Source organism: Lissotriton helveticus, chromosome 1_1 (genome assembly GCF_964261635.1).
Source record: "Lissotriton helveticus chromosome 1_1, aLisHel1.1, whole genome shotgun sequence".
NCBI classification, from domain to species: Eukaryota; Metazoa; Chordata; class Amphibia; order Caudata; family Salamandridae; genus Lissotriton; species Lissotriton helveticus.
In genome coordinates, this window is record NC_136057.1 from 305,401,760 (window position 1) to 305,422,710 (window position 20,951).

The following is a 20,951-nucleotide window of genomic DNA, read 5'->3' on the forward strand; positions in this document are numbered from 1 at the left end:
CCTCCTTACAATACGCACACTGATTCAAACCCAAGGGTGGTCTCGGAGGAAAATACCCAACGTTCTGTTGCGGGCTCTGGAATGGCGGAGGTTGCTGAAACTGTGGGCGTTGCTGTGATTCTTGCTGATTCGAGCGAGGCGGATACGCCTGCTGTAAAAGAACCTTCGTCTTTAAGTCTTTAGGGGCATATTATCAAGGACAGGCGATACATTATCGCCTCTAGCGGCGATAATGGCCTTGATAATATGCTCTATGAATTCCAATCGAAGCCCATGTTAGATGTGAACACATCTAACATGGGCTTCGATTGGAATTCATAGAGCATATTATCAAGGCCATTATCGCCGCTTTATCAGCAGTTTCCTGCCGATAAAAGAGGCGATAATGTATCGCCTGTCCTTGATAATATGCCCCTTAGTCTTTTTCTCTACTCTATCTTTCTCATCCTTATCCCTATTCTCATAGTACTGTGCAGTTGCCAATATCTGGGCCGACGAAGAAACAGCCCAAGAACTTTCAGAATCTTTCAACTTATTACATAGTTTAGGCAGTAAGTTAAAGACGAACTTATCTACGAACAATCTTTGCTCACCTTCCGTACTCATATCCTGACCACTATGATCTATAAATGTCTCTTCAAACCTAGTGAAGAAATCAGATACACTTTCGTCCTTCTTTTGCTTACATGCTGCTAACTTGTCCCAATTTACTCGTAACGCAGGCATCATCGTTTTCATAAGATCTATAATTCTGCCAGGTAGATCTGCCACTAAAGCCTCAGGTTTAGCACCACCAACCTGTCTAGCGTCTGCAGCAGCAATATTGAGCCATGTGTCACCTAACTCAACTGCATGATCCTCATGACGAATCTTTGCCCAAAGAGGTTGAGGTACTACGTTACCCAACAGCATATCTATGTCGGCTAAATTCATGATGCATGCGGCAACTGTCTGGGACAATTCTTTGTAATAGCCAGCTGGATTTTTACGGGGATCAGGCAAAGACTGTTTAAGGGCCAAAACTTCTACTCTCTTCCATGGCACATGTACCCATACTCTTTGAAAATGTGCTGGTATAGCTGGGGGAACATTATTCGGACCAGCAGCTACCTCTTCGCGCCATACTGGAGGAACTTCTCTCATCGGATACTGTCTCACTTTCCTCCTAACTGCGGAATCAGGCTCAAACAGTCGCTGAGAAGGGAAATCGCTCCTTAACGCAAGTACCATCGCAACTGCATTCTCAATTCCGGGACCCACTATTGTCCCTTTCGCAAACTCAGACTGGACATTTAGCAATTCTACAGGAACTGAACCCAAATCATTATCTTCCCATTCCTCACGAAGGAAAGTACACATAACATCAAAAACGTACCTTTGTTTCGGTGCCTCCCACTGTTGGAAGACATCCATAACTGACTCTAAATTATACCTCGAAACATTCGAAACCCATCTGCAAGCCAAGAGATCTAACACTGCCCGTTCTTCGGGACCAGGTAGCTGACTACGCATTTGTTTACGTGCAGAAACAGGGGTCATACTCAATGACCCAAAGAAAGGAGACAAAAGACCAGTAACAGTATCAGTCATTCGTTGTCGAGCAGAAGGAGAAGCTGTCATAAGGACAGGAGACAAAGTATTTTGAGGTGATAGAAGCGTAGGGTTAGTAGCAAGAGAAGTTGAAGGTACAGGAGAATAAAGCAAAGTAGTTCCAGACAAAACCGATAGCAAAGTCGGCGGCCCCAGAGGTGGCTGCGCCGTAGGAGGAAGAACCAGCTGAGGAGGAGCCGGTGGCGGAACAGCAACAAGAGGTTGTGCAACTGGAGGTTGCGGAGGTGCCGTAGCACTCTGTGCATAAGGGGGTGGCACTCTCATCAAATGTGACATCAAAGGATCCTTCTCAGGATCCTTCGTTGCACTCTCAAGAAGAGATGGCAATGCTGGATAACATTTATCAATAGCCATATTATGTTGCCTATCTGACACCTCAATTGCTTTATCTTCTTCGTTTTCTTTAAACTGCCTAGCAGCTTGCATTATTGATACATCCTTTTCTCTTTTATCTCTTTTAGCTTGTTTAATTTCTCGTTGTCTGGCTTCTTTACGCCAAAGGCGAAAGGAGTCAAACATTGCCGGCCGGGCTTTCTTCCTAAACAATTTAACTTCCAAATTATCTAGAATCTCTGTGTCATAGCTACCATGATGTGGCCATTTTAAAACACCGTCTTTCCTAGTGTATCGGACCCATACTTCATTGAACATAATGTGGCCCACGCCGTGTTTAGAGTAGAGCTCATAAGTCGGAGTTCCAACTGGAGGTATTGGACATGAATCCTCCAATCGGGAATCCCTGTTACAACCACAACCAAACCAAGTACCAAATTTGCTACGATTAGGCATCTTCGCTCACTAATCGAGCTTCAAACTTCAAAGGATTATCTCTACCGATACACTCGTAAATATACAAGACCCTCGGCTTTGGAAATTGCAATTTTCAAATCAAAACTAAGGACCAAACCAACTAAGAACCAAAGAACCAAAAACTAAGGACTGGGAGCGACCCACTTATACTTAACTGAGGTATCAGTCACGCCACCAGAAAACCCGTCTATCGTCTCGCCGTACAAAGCATCACAAATGGGTCCAAGACAGGGCGACAGTCAGGGCAGCAGTCCCTCGTAGCCGTCAGGAAAGCGGGAAGCCTCGCAGAAAAGACCTTCAGTCCACATTCGACATGTCGGGGTCGATGAAGTGGTGGCCGACCTCCAGAATTTCCTCACGAAGGTCCTCACGATCTTCAGGCTTGGACCGGTACCGCTGAAGTCGCCCCACGTTGGAAGCGCCAACTGAAGAACCGGGTTATTTAAGACCCGGCGGCGCCAGGGGCACGCCCAAAGTCTTTGGGTATCACCTGTCTTAGAATACAGAGACACAGGACTCTTCTCGGTGGCGTCAAAGATCAAATTTATTGGCTGCAGCCAGTAACAGAAGTCCTAGAAGTCATCACGGTATGAGTTCTCAGGAGACTGCTCAATTTTACAAAGCAAGTCATCCCTTTTTATGCCAAAAATCACATTCCAGACAAATACCTAACATTTACAAACTGTCCAATCACATGTATCCACACCCAAAGTATCGCATGACGGTAAAACCCACTTTTCAGTTACCCGGCCCATGATCAATCATTGGTCAAACCCAACATTCTTCTTAAGACAGGTCGAATGAACCCATAATAAAAAAGGGCAAATCCCCATCGTAAACAGACCATAAAGAAAGGAGCAGAAACAGGTGCGAGTAGGATAAGGCATATTTGTGTGCAATAAAGGTTTACGATGTCCTGTGCTCTGATCCTTAATCTTGATCAGCTAAAGGGCAGGAACTGGTTTAACAAGGTCAGCTTCAGGCAACAGGGTCAGTTCACTCAGGTCAAACAGGAGTCAGCACGAACTGGAGGTATATGTACTTAAAGGACTTGTTCAGCCACAGTCATCGGCCTATGTGAGGGCAACCACAAAATGGCTGCCATACACAAAATGGAACCCAAGGGTTCAGAACCAAACCCCTAAATACGTAGTGAATCCATCGGTCTAACGTGATGAAAACACTCATACTTGTTGGAACCTCCTGAGGCTTGAGCCGGGAGTAGAAACGGAAACGCTGACATCTTTTAAAACTGTATTTGCTCTGTTTTAATCCAGCATCCGCTGCACTTACCCCCCTCCTGAGCACCTCGCACTGCACAAACCCCCGGGAGGCCAGCTGAGCAACACGCTGCCACCGGAGAGTGTTTGTTTATTTTCGCCGCCATTGGGACCACATAGGCCACGCCCACCGGACAGGCCACGCCCCCCTCACTCGTTCCTCGCTATAAAAGCGCGCTGAATACTAGCGCTGCTATTACTAAAATTGGAACCTCCTGAGGCTTGAGCCGGGAGTAGAAACGGAAACGCTGACATCTTTTAAAACTGTATTTGCTCTGTTTTAATCCAGCATCCGCTGCACTTACCCCCCTCCTGAGCACCTCGCACTGCACAAAACCCCCGGGAGGCCAGCTGAGCAACACGCTGCCACCGGAGAGTGTTTGTTTATTTTCGCCGCCATTGGGACCACATAGGCCACGCCCACCGGACAGGCCACGCCCCCCTCACTCGTTCCTCGCTATAAAAGCGCGCTGAATACTAGCGCTGCTATTACTAAAATTGGAACCTCCTGAGGCTTGAGCCGGGAGTAGAAACGGAAACGCTGACATCTTTTAAAACTGTATTTGCTCTGTTTTAATCCAGCATCCGCTGCACTTACCCCCCTCCTGAGCACCTCGCACTGCACAAACCCCCGGGAGGCCAGCTGAGCAACACGCTGCCACCGGAGAGTGTTTGTTTATTTTCGCCGCCATTGGGACCACATAGGCCACGCCCACCGGACAGGCCACGCCCCCCTCACTCGTTCCTCGCTATAAAAGCGCGCTGAATACTAGCGCTGCTATTACTAAAATTGGAACCTCCTGAGGCTTGAGCCGGGAGTAGAAACGGAAACGCTGACATCTTTTAAAACTGTATTTGCTCTGTTTTAATCCAGCATCCGCTGCACTTACCCCCCTCCTGAGCACCTCGCACTGCACAAACCCCCGGGAGGCCAGCTGAGCAACACGCTGCCACCGGAGAGTGTTTGTTTATTTTTCGCCGCCATTGGGACCACATAGGCCACGCCCACCGGACAGACAACGCCCCCTTGTGCACTTCCTGATCACTGCCTATAAAAATGTGTCCTTTCAGGAAGCGCAGCGGGCGCGACGAATGCGCGCCGAAGGCGCGCATAAGGCAAGCTCGTCTGCGCTCGTCCGCGCCGAGTCTGGGCCAGGGGCCATACCACTTACCACCCAGGCAAACCAGACCCTGGCCTACAGTTCGGCCGCCCTTCACGACCTGAGACCCTTGGAACATGACTGTCGAAGGTACGCTCTTGATACCACACCCCTTCCTGCCAGCTGTCCAAAATGCAGTGCTTCCCTCCCCACAAGGCAGAGAAAACCCCCACGCCACGAATACCGCATGCTTCTTTTAAATTGCAGATCCCTCCCCAAACACAGGTTGGAAATATCCCTCCTACTAGAAGAACGCAAGCCAGACGCACTGTTTCTTACGGAAACATGGTTAACGTCCGACTCTGATCCCGATGTGGTTGCCGCTCTCCCCGCTGGTTATCAAATCACTCGTCAAGACCGCCTAGATGGCAGAGGGGGAGGACTAGCAATTATAATAAAAGACCAATATCGCTGCCGACTTATCACGGAAAACATCCCAGATTGTGAAAACTTAGCTTTCGCGCTGGAGTTTTCCCCCAACCACTGCCTCTCGGGCACCTTGATATACCGCCCACCCGGCCCTCCGAAACAATTTCATAGTAGTCTCCCAGCAACAGTAGCACTTCGCATCTGCGCTGCTGCCAACTTCATCGTGTTAGGTGACCTTAATCTACACTTCGACTCACCATCAGACGCAACGGCCACTACCCTGACTGATGACCTGGCCGCACTACAACTTATTCAACGAGTGAACACTCCTACCCATACAAAGGGACACCTCTTGGACCCAGTATTTAGCAACTGTGCGGAGCTATCAACTGAACCCCCTGTCCCCCTCCCCTGGACTGATCATTCCTTGGTGCCCCTCATCTGGCTCACTGAGAAACCCATTCCCCCTACCCCGTCGATTAGATACGCGAGATTGTGGGCACGGATACAAGTAGATGAATGGATAAACAAACTACTGGAAAACCCCCCCTCAAATAATGAAGACCCTTGTCTGGCAAACCAGGAATACGAAAGCTGGATTTTGCACTCCCTTGAGACCATTCTCCCCCTCAAGAAATCATCGGCTAAACGTTCCCACAAAACAGCCCCATGGTATACGGAAGCCCTTAGAGACAAAAAGCGACACTGCCGAAAAGCAGAAAGGAAATGGCGATCAAACTACTCTATGGAGGACAAAACCCGATATCGGGAAGAAATAAAAACCTATAAAGAGGAGATAAAAACTGCCCAAACAAAATATTTCTCGAATAAGATCCTAACCTCAACTTCCAAACCCAGGGAAATTTTCCAAACCCTGCAGACCCTGATTAAACCACCCCCCTCTAGTGTTCACGAGGAGAAATCAACCGCCCAATGTAACGACCTGGCAGAATTCTTCTCGGCCAAAGTGAACAAAATATACACTGCCTTTCCAACCAGCACTGCCTCTCCGTCACCTCATAACATCAACGGAGGGTCAGACCCTGAGCTAGCCTCTCCACCCACGCTCGACCACTTCACCTGTATGGACCTAGAAACAACTGAATCCACAGCTCGGAAAGTGAAATCCGGCTCACCAACAGATCCGGCCCCCCCAGAGACAATGCTACTTGCATCCCAGACGGTTCTACCCATCATCAAGAACCTAGTGAATGCGTCCATTGACTCTGCCACTGTTCCTCCTGCCTGGAAAAAGGCAATGGTCCGAGCACTAATAAAAAAGCCCTATCTAGATCCATCGGACTTTGCCAACTACCGCCCGATCTCACTACTCCCCTGGGTAAGCAAAATCGCGGAGAAATACATCAATCTCCAATTGGTCAACTATTTGGAAAGCAATCAGCTGTTAGACCCTACCCAGACAGGATTCAGGCCGAAGCATGGAACAGAGTCTGCCCTCCTTATGGTTGTCGAGGAGTCCAGGAAAATCATCGATCAAGGAGGATCAGTGGCAGTGGTCCTCCTTGATCTCAGCGCGGCGTTTGACACGGTCAGTCATAACACCTTACTGAGCCGTATAGCAAACGTCGGCATTGTGGACAAGGCCTGGCTCTGGATAAAATCCTTCCTAAGCGACAGGTCGTTCCAGGTGTTTGACGGACAAGCCGTCTCCTCCAGCATACCTATGAAGTGTGGAGTCCCCCAGGGCTCCTCTCTAAGTCCTGCGCTTTTTAATATCTATATGAGGCCACTGGCTGAGGTAGTTCGTCCGTATGGAGTTAAGATCATTTCCTATGCGGACGACACACAGCTGGTGGTCTCCCTAGCGCAGGAAGCCCAACATTCTCCATCGGGGGGCCTAACCAAATGTCTGGAGGAGGTGAAGTCCTGGATGACGCTGTCCTCACTAAAGCTGAATGGGGACAAAACGGAGCTCATGCTGATAGGCCCGGCTGATCCGACCCTCTTCAAGTCATTATGGCCCACCTGTCTAGGCCCCCCCCCGGCTCCGCAAGATAACATCAAAAGCCTGGGGGTATGGCTGGACAGGAATCTTACCTTTAACACCCAGGCCACAAAGCTCTCCGCCACCTGCTTTGGACTTCTCCGGACATTGAAGAAGGTCCTCCCCTTGCTCCCAATGGAGGCTAAACAAACAGCTATTCAGGGCATAATTCAATCACGCCTGGACTCAAATAACGTCCTTTATCTGGGAGCCCCAGAGTACACATTAAATAGATTACAACTGGTGCAGAACTGTGCGGCCCGCACCCTACTGCAAATTCCACGAAGAACTCCAGTCAGAAAGGCACTGACCAGCCTTCACTGGCTACCAGTACGAAAAAGAGTCATCTTTAAAACAATGTGCATCGCCCATCAGGCCTTCTGGGACTCGGGCCCAAAAATCATGCGCAGCCTAGTCAGCCAATACCACCCAGGCCGTGAACTACGTTCTAGTCAGGCTTTTATGGCAACAGTCCCCAGAATCAAAAGGTCTAGAGCAGGTGGAAGAATGTTCACCTTCAACGCCTCAAAAATCTGGAACTCTCTCCCCCTTCATCTGAGATCTAATCCCAACCTTGCCTCCTTCCGCAAGCAACTCAAAACCCATCTATTCAAATCTCCGTAATCATGCCAGCCCCCCCCCTCCTCCTGGTCTCTGTCAGCCTCATTACATCCCCCTCTGGTTCCCTAGCGCTTGGACGCCCCAGGGCAGCAATCGCGCTGTAGAAATGTATTTTCATTCATTTTTCATTTTCATTCACTTGTCGTACTAACTAGTTACGGTTCGCTAATATCAAATTCGTAACAAAACCATGACCTTTATGAAACGTGTTCAGAATTCACGGAACCTCAGCTGGTAGCTCAGGGGGATTAAGAAAAGAAGTTGAGCTCACACCCAATGGCGTAGAAGAAAGAGATGTCACCAGCATTGCATCTCCGTGCATGGGTACAGACTCATGACCAGTGGGCTCCTCTTGGACGGCTGAGCCAACAAAATCAGCAACAACAGGCACAGATGCCTGGTCTACTGACAACCCAGCCCCAATCAGGTTGTTGACGTCGGCATGCGAAAGACCATGCGAGAGACCATAAAAAGAGGGGAGTGCCGGGGAATTAGTCATATGTAGATGGCCTGTCGAAGAACTCTTTTCGGAAACAAGGCAATCCAGTGAGCGTCGCCTTTCAGTTAGCTGGATTTTGTGGGTCAAAACCGACTCAGCCCTGGTTAAGAAAGCATCCATCGTTCCCGCTATTCCACCCCCCAGACGTGCACGGCAATCCTTGTGCTTGCCCATAATCGCCGAGAATGCCCTTGTGTAGCTAAAGGCCACTAGGCTCTGCCCAAACTAGGCGGCCATGCGCTGCAAGTAGGAAGTGAGCAGGCTGGATGTTGTGATCCTCCCAGAGCCAAGACCAGGAAACAGCTGGGCAAGGACGCCGCTGGTCCAATGCTTCTCCAGCCTCTCTCGTGCGTTCATTTCTTCTCCTAGTATTATCAAACAAAGAACTAGATAGTAACCATCCCACCACCCAACTCTAACTTGATCACTCCCACTCTCAGTAGGTGTTATGCTTTCTAAGCCTCTTTTGTAGGGGAGTATTCTTGCCCCCTACATTTACTAATAAGTACTAAACTTCCATCTGCATAGATCGCCGGTCAGAAAAGATAGGAGAGGTGGAGGTGGAGATATCCGCGCATAGGTTTTTAAATTGCATTTTGCAGTATGTAGGTAGTATTGCTTTATGCTGTTTGTAAATCTGGCCATCAGTGCCCAAGCATTGCTGTCAAATTTCCCCAAGACAAGAGGTATTATTCAGCTCAACCTGATTTATTCACTTAAAGCACTAAGTATACCAAGGTGCAAAGAGCAATCCAAACAGAGAAAGAAGCCAATACATCAAAGAAGGGACACAAAGAACAATGAATGAGATCATTGATATCTGCCACAACTGGTTAAAAACAAAACAGATCTTGGCATGATAGGACAACGAAGAACAAGTCACATCCTAGACTATAAACTAAGAATCATTAGCGACAATAACAAGAGAACTGTGAGATTCAGGACCACTCGGGGTTCCATTGACCAGCTCACTTAACCAGGACAAAAATGACTTGGACTTTAAAAAACAAATAAACAAAAATGGCCTTGTACGGAAATCCTGTAGCAGAAAAAAATTATACAATGAATCAAGAATGGTGTATACCCCAGTGCAGAGAAGCCTAGAAAATAATTGTGAATTCTAGTTGCCATAATTGTGTAAATTCTCTTTTTTATTATTTAACAGTGCTTCCTCAACATGTGGTTACATTATTTTATCTTAATGTTCTTTGGAGGAGTGTAAGGCAATATGACCCTGTTCTACAGTGATTTATTATTTGCTGCGCTTTCTAATCATTACAGACTAAAATTACAAGGTATCAAAACTGAATCAGATTGTATCAATTTAGAATGTGGATCGAGTTGTTCCAATGTTTATTTTTGTACCTCTGTGTATGTGTTACAAACATTAGTGTATTTGTAAATGTTACAATATCTTCACAGATGTACATTTACGGCCTTCATCCCCCGAGACACGGTTGACTACGGTGGGCAGGATTGGTCTGGCTTCACTAGAACAGGACAGGAAGTCCAGTGAGACTGACCCATGCACCTTTCACATCCTGGACCAAGAGAAGAGTTTAGAAGAAACATGCCAGGAAGAGGAAAGTGATGAAATGTGTGAGCTGCATGAAAATTCGTTCTCGGGTAAATAGCCTCCTTCCCTCTTTTGATTTATCGTCTTGTAGAGTCTATTCGCGCAGGTCTTTTGGAGGGATGTGCTTCTGTTCCAAGCTGACATTTTACAGATATCCCCCTGCAGATTGAATTGCAGAGTTGTAACAACAAAAAATACATTTGTGTACATTTTCGAGAAATTGAAAAAAATATATTAATTTTGACAAATGACACATTTGGAATTATGATTTTGCACACCAACGAAAAAGACAAAAAGATATTGTCTTATCTTTGAACGTAAATCCTGATTTTTGATAATAATGCAGTTTGTATGTTATATAAGCACACTCAATCTCTTACAGGTTTCCAAAATTTAAAAAAATCTGAAACTAAACACAGGGTGAACCCTGATAGGGAACAAAGACAAAGGACGTGCGGTCTTCCATACGGAGATGGGAATGTTTAATCCAAAATGTAGTTGTGGCCTGTTTAAGGTACAGACTTGTGCCCCATAGCATCTGGGAGACTGCAATTTGGAGTAACACAGACTCTAGACAAGCAGAGAAAGAGAAAGCAACCCTAGTATTCTGCATTCCATGTTTGAGACATCAGTGGTAAACTGAGAGATCATTATGCGACCACTTTCTTTCTTGCTCAAATATAGGTGGTAAATTCCAAAAAGCATTGATAGATGCATTAGGTTTCGCCTATGTGATAAATAATAAGCTGTTTTTTGTTGTAAGTTGTAGCTTGCTGAGTAGTTGTACAATATAAGTTACACAAAGTCTGTTAAAGTGTTATGAATTGTTTATGTATAAAAAGGTGGGCTGTTACTAAGTGGTATAGAGTGGGTAAGTAGTAGCAACATTTAGACAATGAAAGAGGGAAATATTAGAATTAATTAATGTAATAGCAATATTATGTGTTTAGAGGAGTTCTGACAACTTTTGGGCCCGGTGCCACTGCACCTGCTGTACCATTCAAATTATGCCCCTAGTGCCTGCAAGCTAACTGCATGTATGACTTCCCGTTTAGAGCTCGATTCCGATCTAGCTCGGAAGGGCACCTAATGCAATCCGGACGGAAAAAGTACAAGCCATACACTTTTTTTCCGCCCGACTCGTACAGATGTACGAGCAAATAAGTACGATGTGGGCAACACGAATTCTCCGACCGAACCGTTTCCGGGTCCGAACCGCTCCGTACGTCTCGTCCGTAAGCAAACCGTGCCGTGCAATGGATGCGATTTACGAACGACCCAGTACAATGCACGCGTCGGACAGCCGGTTCGAGTCGAAGTTTCCGGCTCGCAATACGTCTGGGAAGTTGACTTTAGCGGTCCACATCGGACCTCCTGTCACCAGTAGCCTTACGACTCGGACACAGGGGGAGACCCAAGGGTCTCCCCAACACAAGCATGTACGTTGTGGATTGCACCGACGCGTACCCACTGTAGGGGGCACCTTATTGCGAGACATACCCATTCAGTCAATGGGAGCCCATGTACGCGTCGTACGACTGGCTCCCGTTGACTTCTATGGGAGTCTGGCTCGGTCGGAAAACACTCCGGATCCGGCTCGGTCGGAGAGCTTTCCGACCCAGATCGGAATCGGGCCCAAAGTAGTAAAATATAGCAATATATGGTGTTTAGAGGAGTTATGACAACTTTTGGCCCCGTGTCACTGCACCTCCTGCATCATTTAAATCAAGACCCTATGGCCTGTAGGTAATTGCACTTGTGTCTGCCTGTTTAGTAGTAGCATATTGCAATATTCAGTGTTTAGAGGGGTTCTTAGAGCTTTGGGCCTGGTGTCACTTTATCTGCAGCAGGATTGAAAACATGGCCCTTGTGCCTGCTAGATAACAACACTTGTGACTGCCTGTTTAGTAGTAAAATGTAGCAATATTCTGCATTTAGTAGGGTCCCTAGAGCTTTTGGCCCCAGAGCCACTGCACCTGCTGCACCATTCAAATCAAGTCCCTTGAGGGCGTATGGATTTCTAATGTTTCAAAAGAGGAGAAGGCTACATGCTCTATGGTCTCAAGGGAGGGAAGTGGATTATAACCAAGGGTCTTTGCAGACAGCCTTGGTGATTCCAGCCTGTGTGTAAACAAGCAAAAGCTGCTAATTTGACTTATAAAGTAGAGTATGCAGCTTTAGCACTGGATATCCTATCTAAGTAGAGGGCACAGTGAGACCATGACATGAATATCTCAACAATGTCTGAAATAAAGGTGAAGCAAGAAAATCTAAAAGAATATGTACAAAGGTCCCAGCTCCTGCTAGCAGAATTTAGGTCAATGTCCCAGAGACTGATACGGAAAAGGGTGCCTGTTTCCATCAGTCCATACTCAGAGGTTTAGCTGTTACATTGAGTTAATAAAGATGTTTTCTACAAGTGGAGTGAGAGCAGTGAGGACACATTTCCATACTGAAAGTGTCCTGCAGAGTGTTTTCTCTTATGATGTGGTCTGTGAAGCCTGTCATTACTACTAGCTGTGCATCAGGGCATCATTTTCTGCCAGAGCATGTGGTGATGATCTCATGCTATGAACCTTTCTATCAGATCAGAACTCGGGTCAAGACATTATACCATCTTCACGCCCGTGCTTTCCCCCCATTATTCTTCAACTAGATTCGATCTCTAAGATGCCATTTGGTTGTTATTCTTTGCATCCTTTTTTTTTTTTTTGAGGGAGAATTTTATATAGCGCTGGCTAGACCCGGAGGTATCAGAGGGCTTTACATAAGGTTCCACGGGAATTACAAAATTACATCAATTAAACTTTACTTCAGTTACTAGAAAAACATTTCAAGAGAGTAGAAGACGATATCAATGGAGCTTAGAAGGGTAACGGGGTAGGAGTAGATAGGATTGAGAGACGAAGAAGAGTCTGCCCAAAGTCCGGCTGGGTAGGTGACGACCGAGGATGAAGTCCACAGCCCATCTCCTCTTTAGCTATCGGGTAGCTCCACCGGGCATCAACTAAACAGCTAGGTCTCAACAGGAAAACAATTAAAGAGCAAAGAGGAGGGAAAAAAATAGATCGGGGAGAGTTGGGAGTCCAAAGGAAGGGGGCAGCAGCGGAGGAGAAAACGAGACAAATGTCCGAAAACCGGCTGGGTAGGTGACGCTCAAAGCGGTGTGCCAGAGCCAATCTCCCCTATAGCTCTCGGAGCAGCTCCACCGGGGATCGGCCATGCATTTTAGACTCCGCAGGAAAAGGGTGGGGAACAGGGGTAGGTCGAGGTTGTTGATCACTGTGGTTCTGAGGCTGGGGGTTTTCAGCCACGGGGCTTGTCCATGTGAAATCAGTGGCAGCCATTTTAGAGTCAGACGCTCAGTGTTGTTCAAGTCCTTTGTTGTTAAAAGACAGGCCAGTCTTATCTATAACTATGGCGCCACAGCATTATCAGCCATTACTTTGCTTGGTACATCTTTTTTACAACACCCCTTTTAGTAGCTCAGAATTATCCACTGAGAGGTAAGCGCGTGGCATTGCTCTTTTCCAGGCAACTCTTTGTGGTGCATGCGCACTCAGTTAGCATCGCTTTTTATCACAACCCAGCGTGTGTGCTCATTAAGAGGACAAGCAGGAAGCCTGGAGAAGCAGTTCCGCTCCGTTCTTTAAACTGCCACATTTATTATGGGAGCATCGGATGAGTTTGTAGTACTGCCCCTCTAATCATGCCAATTATTGCAATTCCATAAACAACCAAAGGACAGGGGAAACCACATTTGCCCAGCGTATGACATATAGGTTGTGAACACCAGCTGATTAAGCATGTTCTTCAACCTGGTGAGCACTGTGAGACATTCAGCAGACCTTGCTGTTTCTCTATTGCAGTGGTGGAGTAAGCCTTCAGATCCATTTGGACAAGGCTGCTGTGTGCTAAGTAAACCATCAAGGATAAACTTGCTTTTTGATGGATCTATGTCTGTTACTCCGAAATGGAGCAGCATCTATTATTATTGGGTATTACTTTTATTCAAGGAGCAAGTATGGGTGTGCTCAATGTTTGATTTGAGCATTTACAGGTTCAGGGCACTTTTTCCTATGTCCGCTAGTCTTTCACACCATTATGCTGTATATTGGCAACCATTCGTCAATATGTTTGGATAAGAAGATGCAATGCTTCCAGTTATCTGCTTGGAGACTCCTTCTCTCGAAATGTGTCAATGCATTTTCATTTCCATGGCCTGGCTATCTTCTATTTGTCTTCCTTCTGATTCCCTTCAGTGGTATTGACGAGCCAAAATGAGGGAGTAAAATGTATAGTAAAGATTAACATATAGTATAATGTAGATTATTGGTTAAGTAGGGGGCTGTAGAGTCACCCTAGATTCTCAGTTGACTCCTATTTCATCCTTCTGGCTGCTTTGCCCAGGACTAGTCTTGGCTTGGCTACAACTAGCACGTGTAAGTTAAACAGAGAAGGTTGTTCTATCGAGATGATGTCTGCTTTCAGTAAAATAGGTGAAATTTGATTCTGAAAAGGCACCGCCACCCCTGGCAATCATTTACACTTGTTGTTGCACGAGAAATTAGGTTCACCCCCAATTTTTTTAAATCTGTGGTTAACACTGGAGTTTTTCAAATAGTTCTTGTTGGTCTTTTGGCAGTTCAAGGGTTCAGGTCTCTGTATAGTGGTATCTCAGAGACTGTTCTTCTAGTAGCTTGGCAGTTGCAGAGTATTGTTGATGAGCGTCCAGTCTGCCATCAACATAGCTATCCTGTGATTATCCCTATTAATCTTAATTCAAGCTTTCCAGGTCCACACCTAGAACATCTCAGTTTGGAGGATGGGTGATCTGGGGACTTTTTATGACCATGAGCTCCTTTATGGGTTTTTTCCACCCAGGCTGTTTTAAGCTAAGGAAGTGTCTGAGTAGTCAATGAATATGGTTTAGACTCGGTTCAGTGTTTCAGAACCTCTGTCTATGACTTTTGGGCCTGTAAGGCAGGGAAAAATGCTGTCTTGGTTAACATCAACTGGTGGGTCTAGGTTGCTGTATTGCAGGATTATTTGGATAGGTAGACTGTACCCACCAGAACACACATGGTTATTGCAGCATTTGTAAGCCGTCAAAACACCCTTAGGGTGTGAACTTACATGATATCAGCAATGCTGCTACCTGAACCTTGCCACATACCAGTGTGCACATTACAAGCCCAGGGTAACTATAGCTCTCAGTGAGGCATATGATACTTATTTGTGAAGAACTGTAGTACACAAGGCATTGTTTGGTGTCTGAAAAAAGGCATGGGTGGCACATAAGCACACTGTTGTTGTGATTCTTGTTGATTCATGCTAGCCAACATGATACTGCTTTCCCAAGAGGTAATCAGTGTGATTACAATCAATGCCAAGGGAATATGAGGATACTTACTGATAACAGCAGTTGCTCAAAGTAAAGGTCTTTCCGATTGCTGTCCTGGCATAGTATTCCCCTAGATCCGATAGTTGTTTTCTCATCCATGAATGGTGAATCTTTGTCTGGACCGGTGGTGCAAGGGGGCAAGATGTTTTCATAACATGACAACAGTGTCAAGATGCACTTTTAATTAATGTTAAAAAATGGAGAAGTAAAATAATACTGTAAATGTTTATATTGCATTGAACTTAGAATGACTAACAGAAGTAGACTCTCCTCAAATAAAGCAATGAAGATTATTTTGATGTAGTAGAGACATTGCATAATTTTAAACAGAAAATTACCATTTTTATTCTAAAGAAATTAAATTACAAGCATGTGTTATCTAGGTGTCTGCTTTGGTTAAAACAGTGGTTCTTACTCTCGGTTACATTGGCTCCTGATGGTACTTTATGTTAATGCCTACTCAGGGGGTCAGCAACTGTAGAGGCAAGTAATAGCAGCAGATTAAGCAAGCACCTATACTTTAATAGCAAACGTATAAAACTGAAAATGTTTTAAAACGTTCTTTAAAGGTGAAGGAATTTGAAATAGGGGACCAAAAGCTAAGCCAGTAGCCTTAGCAGTCCAGGCAAAGAAACCAGAACCTAGTACGGACTATGATTCTTATTTCTGTATTTTTGTGTATTGCTTTGAGGTTCGAATCATAGAAATTGCGTAGGCGGAGGTCCCCCGACTTCTAGGAGTGATTCAGTTGGAGGAGGGGAGAGGGGCAACAAAAAACGAAGAACCGTTTGTTTAAAACATTTTTGGGGTTTTCTGTCCATTCAACTCTTCAGTGCGTCTCATAGTTTGTTTTGGTGATGCTCTTCATGCACAGATAGGATAAAAGGGAAGCGGCGAATCCGGACGACCTTCACTGTTGAGCAGGTGTGTGAGCTCGAGCGGATCTTCCGGGTGACGCACTACCCAGACGTTCAGACCCGAGAGCAGCTGGCAGCCGCCATCAGCCTCCCAGAAACAAGAGTCCAGGTAATCACAAAATGGAGCTTGTTTCCTAAGAATTTGTTTTACTTAGCTGAGTGCTTTGTGTATGTTTTCAAACCTCTACCCAGAACACAGTGATGTGGATTGCAGCAATAATGTAGTGGTTCATACCCCGTAGTGGCTGCCCTGCCAAGTACCACGCATCGGGCGTTAGACTAATGCATTCAAGTGTGGTGGTCCGTTTCACCGCACTGAAATGCAAAGTCATGCATTATAAGCGCATCCTGAGCTGCCAAGCAAGAGTGCTGCTTATGCAGGTCATTACTAGAATCTGGAATTGCAGCTTGCTACGCGCTGCTACCGGAAGGCTTGAGGGTTGGGGTTTGGTTAAGGCAGCTGCTCACAGCTAGCTGCTAACAATGTAACAGTTTTGTCAGTCAGCCTCATACTTTGATAGGACGCGGGACTTCCTGATTCCCGCAGCGTGTGCCCAGCATGGATAAATTCAAGCTCCTTGGCTGCTCGCAATGCAGTGGCACAGGCAGCTCTACCTAAATCCAAAATGGAAATCATCCCGTGACTGGACCACCCAACCCGTCAAACCGTCACTAGCGGCGGGTAGCTGAGATTGACTGAACAGCACACCACCATTTAGTCTGTGCATAGCTGAGCCGCCCTGAATGCAGCCGGCCCGGTGTTCTGCGGTCCACGGAAGAATCCAGCTCGTACTGCTGACTGCGGCCTCGAGCGGCCTGTTTCTGAATTGCCATGCTTGACTGCTTTGCAAGAAAAGAGTAGGTGGACTGAGGTATTGTCTGGTTTTGTTTCTATTTGCAAACTCCACATGAACAATAACATTGATGATTATGAAAAAAAGACTTAGGCACCGCACACGGTCTAAAATCACAATTAAATATGCAGTAACTGTTAGGTTAGAAAATCTTGTTTATTGGCAGGGCAAGGCCTCTTTTAATGTACTCATGTCTCAGCAGCCTGCCCGGCTCTGTCACTGGTCAGCGCGTGACTAGCACCAGACAGGATCAGGTTTTTTAACAAATCCTGCTGGTCCCCCAGGAAGACATTGCTGGTACGCTGGCAGGGCCCAGAACAATTATATAGAATACTCGACTAGTTTCCTGTCAATGTATGCATGCAATTTGTCTGTGGTTTTGCAAGCAGTAGTAGTGATCACAAGTGTAAAATCATGTGGAATGTGAGTAGATTGTGGGCATACAATCATTTTATAGTAGGATCAGGTGCTTTGCAGCAGTTCTTTTTATTGTTTGTCCTTGCTCAAATGAGTGTAATTTCTTCTGTTTTATCTGTTTCAATGTACTTAATTGCTTGATTTTGCTCTTAGTATCATACTATTAGTAGTAGTATGTCATTTATAAGTACGCTGAAAACTTGATAATTGCTCACCTAAGCACTCTTAAAATGGGGCAACAATGCAGTCTGTGTTTCATGTCATATAGAGTCCTTCCATTTCTGGTGCTTTGTAGTAGTTTTAAGATCTTCATTGAGTTTCTTGTTGCTGGAATGGCTGTAATTTCTGATGTTTATATGTTTCCTGCGTCTTCATTCCTTGATTTTTGCTTGTGAGACAGTGTCACTCATAGTCATTGAATGTCAGTCATAATGACACTAAAAATTTGAAAATGTCACACTTAAGCAATCTGAAACTTTGCCAGCTATGTAGTGGAGCACTGAAGTGCAGTGCGGGACGGGTAGCACACTACACTGTGGGAAGTGTGTGATTGGCAGGGTGTTGTATTTGTTGTGATCTGTAGTAATGTGGTTCCTTTAAAATTTAAAAATGTGGAATCACTGCTGTGTTCTTCTGTTGTCCTGGAGAGATGGGGATTCCACTGATGCCAGTTGGAATGTCCATGCTGTACGAAAAAAGTTATACAACAGACAGAGTTGACCCCCTTTGGTGTTTATGATGTGATCCTACGTGGGCCGCGCTTTTGGTGTGGTGCTTGTGTGACCAGAAAGATGTTCTGATCTTGTCTTGGTTTGTGGAGCCTAGCAATGCGATGGAGGAGAATTTGTGAGAGAGATAGGCTTCAAAATATAAACATAGTTAGCTGACAGCTCTAATTAACTTTGTAGATTCCATTTTTTGTATAATGAGGTCTGTTATGCTGGAGACAGGGAATCAGTATTATAGATAGTAATGTTCACTAAATGCAAAAAGCAACAGGCAGCCTCAGCACCCCAGCCTATAAAAGAATAACCACAAAGTCTGATCAGACCAGTCATCCGCTGGAAGTGGTGCCTTCAGAGTAGAGATTTACTGGTCAGGTAGGGTTGAGACACTGACACTTCTGACACACTAAAGTCAGTTCCTTCATCTTTTCTTGGAATTTCCATGCGTTAATACTGCAGAAATATTGAAACTGCGCTTTGCATTTTTGCCCAGCTGCAATATTACAGCGCTATTCCGAGATTTTGAGGTCGCGATGAGGGATAACTTGTACACAATTAGAGTAAATGCACCAGTACATTTTCCCTCTTTCCATTTTTTTATCCCCAGGCCTAAGCATGCATAATTGACAGGTTTGGGGGTATTCACAGACTTCTCTGGATCCGTAAATTCCCCATATATTTCTTGAACACAGACAACGTGAAGTGTTTAGGCCTATTCTCTGGAAGGTAGATATCTGTAGCGTGGGAGGTATGTATACACACTCCTTGGTTAACAGAAATAGACATAATGTACCAAATATTTTCTGTTTACATATATTACCTAATAAAAACAGAGTTCCTTCTCCTGGATTCATTCAATCTAGGTGGTGTTACGATCCCAAATGGGGGATGTTTTACAACAAAGAAAGGGGTTGCAATGTTGCACCGGTTACCAAATTTACAGCTAAGTGTATGTGGGGCCTAAAGATACCATAAAAACCATGAAACATTTCTGTTTGTTAAAACATTTTTCATACATTTATTAGAAAGTATAAAATTTTGGTAGTAACATGTACAAGTCATATACACAATTGTTTTCCATAAAATTGAAAAAAATGTAAAATTAAAAAGCATACAATGTACTTAAAACTTGCTAATCTAGCAATATATAACATAACATAAACATTACACCATCATATTCACAAGTCAAGGGATTGTTATAGGAACGAAATTGTCGACGCGGCGTTTCGGTGCCTCTTTCTATCTTGCACCTTCTTCAAGGACTCGTTCACAGCTTAATTTTATCTACAAAAATATATCATAATACATATCGTTAGGTCCATACTTTTTTTACAGTACTTGCACTTAGATTTCTATAACCTTTTGACTATTGTCCTACTATTTGGTAACCCCGAACATTTTGCAAACCCTAATCTAATTCCTCCTGGTAGTATATTACTACATTCTCACATCTTAGAGGTGAGGTGAGCGAGGGAATAGTACACTTAATGGTTCATCATTAATATTCATATCTTAGTTCTATTTCCTTGATATGACTGGGCTTTTAAACAAATTTGTTACAAAAAATGGACCAATAGATTTTGTTTAGTTCTTTACTATTGTATCCCGCCCGTTGTTTTTCTTTAACTTACCCAGGTATGATCTTTCCTGGTTTTGTTTTATAAGTTTGTCCGAGCACGTTTGCATCTGCTCATGTTTCTTTCATCCTTTTATTCTAAAGGGGGAATACACCTTGTTTTAGATTACTCCATTTGTTAAATAATTGTTATAATTTAGATAAGCATTCATGCATATCTTTACCTTGTATATGTATTATGTCGAAACTGTCCTCGGGATTGGAAGAAAATGGACCAACTTCAATCCTGTTTAAAGGATACATTTTTGTTGTAAAGTTGGTCTTCTTGTTAACTAGTTGCAACATTTTCTATTTGCCCATGATTGTTTTTTTTCTTTTGGAGATTTTATATCTTCATATGTTTCTGAATTATCATTTTACCTCCACCCCTAATCGGTATTCATAAGTCAAAATCGACATGTTGACAGTGGCCACATCTTATTATTTCAAGGTTCACTTTTAGATTTATTTCTAAATATGTTTTCTTATGCTTATCTTTCCCTTACATCTCTAATTTTTCTTCAAAGTAAGATATTTAATCAGGCTTACCAGTCCTATTTTCTTGATCTTTTTGACAGTTGGAGGAACGCCTCTGGGAGCTACCTTGTGCTATTCCGTAAACCACTTTCTCTGAGGAGCAAGTAGTATTTTTAATTAATTTTTAATTTAATTTACTTTACTCACTAACAAAGCTGAGTATTTGTCCTGGTTTTCTTACCTCTGTGGTAGAAGGGAAACGCTTTGTGATTAATCCTTATATGCTTTCATCATAGATTCAAGGGTCACTTTCTTGGAGCTTTTTTTTAAAATTAGCTGTCCACTCTAAAGGAAATGATAAAGTATAGCGTTTACTGCTCTTGGCATCATTATATATAACTCCTATCTGTTAAGGTGTAGCTTTTGGCAAAAACCATTCTCTTGCTTACTTGTAGCTGGTAGCTGATCTACCGGGCGTCCTCCTCCTCCCAAGGTTGATTCGAAGTGACTTACTATTTCTCTGTGTCTGGTATTTATACTCTCCTTAATTGATTGATTGTTATAACCTGTTTTGTGTTATTGTTGATTAGTGTATATTCAGAGGTGGATTT

At 44.6% G+C, this 20,951-nt stretch overlaps 1 protein-coding gene across 2 annotated transcripts in view; it reads left to right on the forward strand.

Annotated features, from left to right (window-relative positions):
* Positions 1–20,951, forward strand: part of LOC144769432 (ALX homeobox protein 1-like) — a 131,625-nt gene that overhangs the window by 40,420 nt on the left and 70,254 nt on the right. For both annotated transcript variants that reach the window (XM_078653528.1, XM_078653535.1), the window contains exons 2-3: positions 9,778–9,981; positions 16,210–16,361. In XM_078653528.1, the coding sequence (XP_078509654.1) occupies positions 9,778–9,981; positions 16,210–16,361 (356 nt within the window). The remainder of the gene's footprint in view (positions 1–9,777; positions 9,982–16,209; positions 16,362–20,951) is intronic.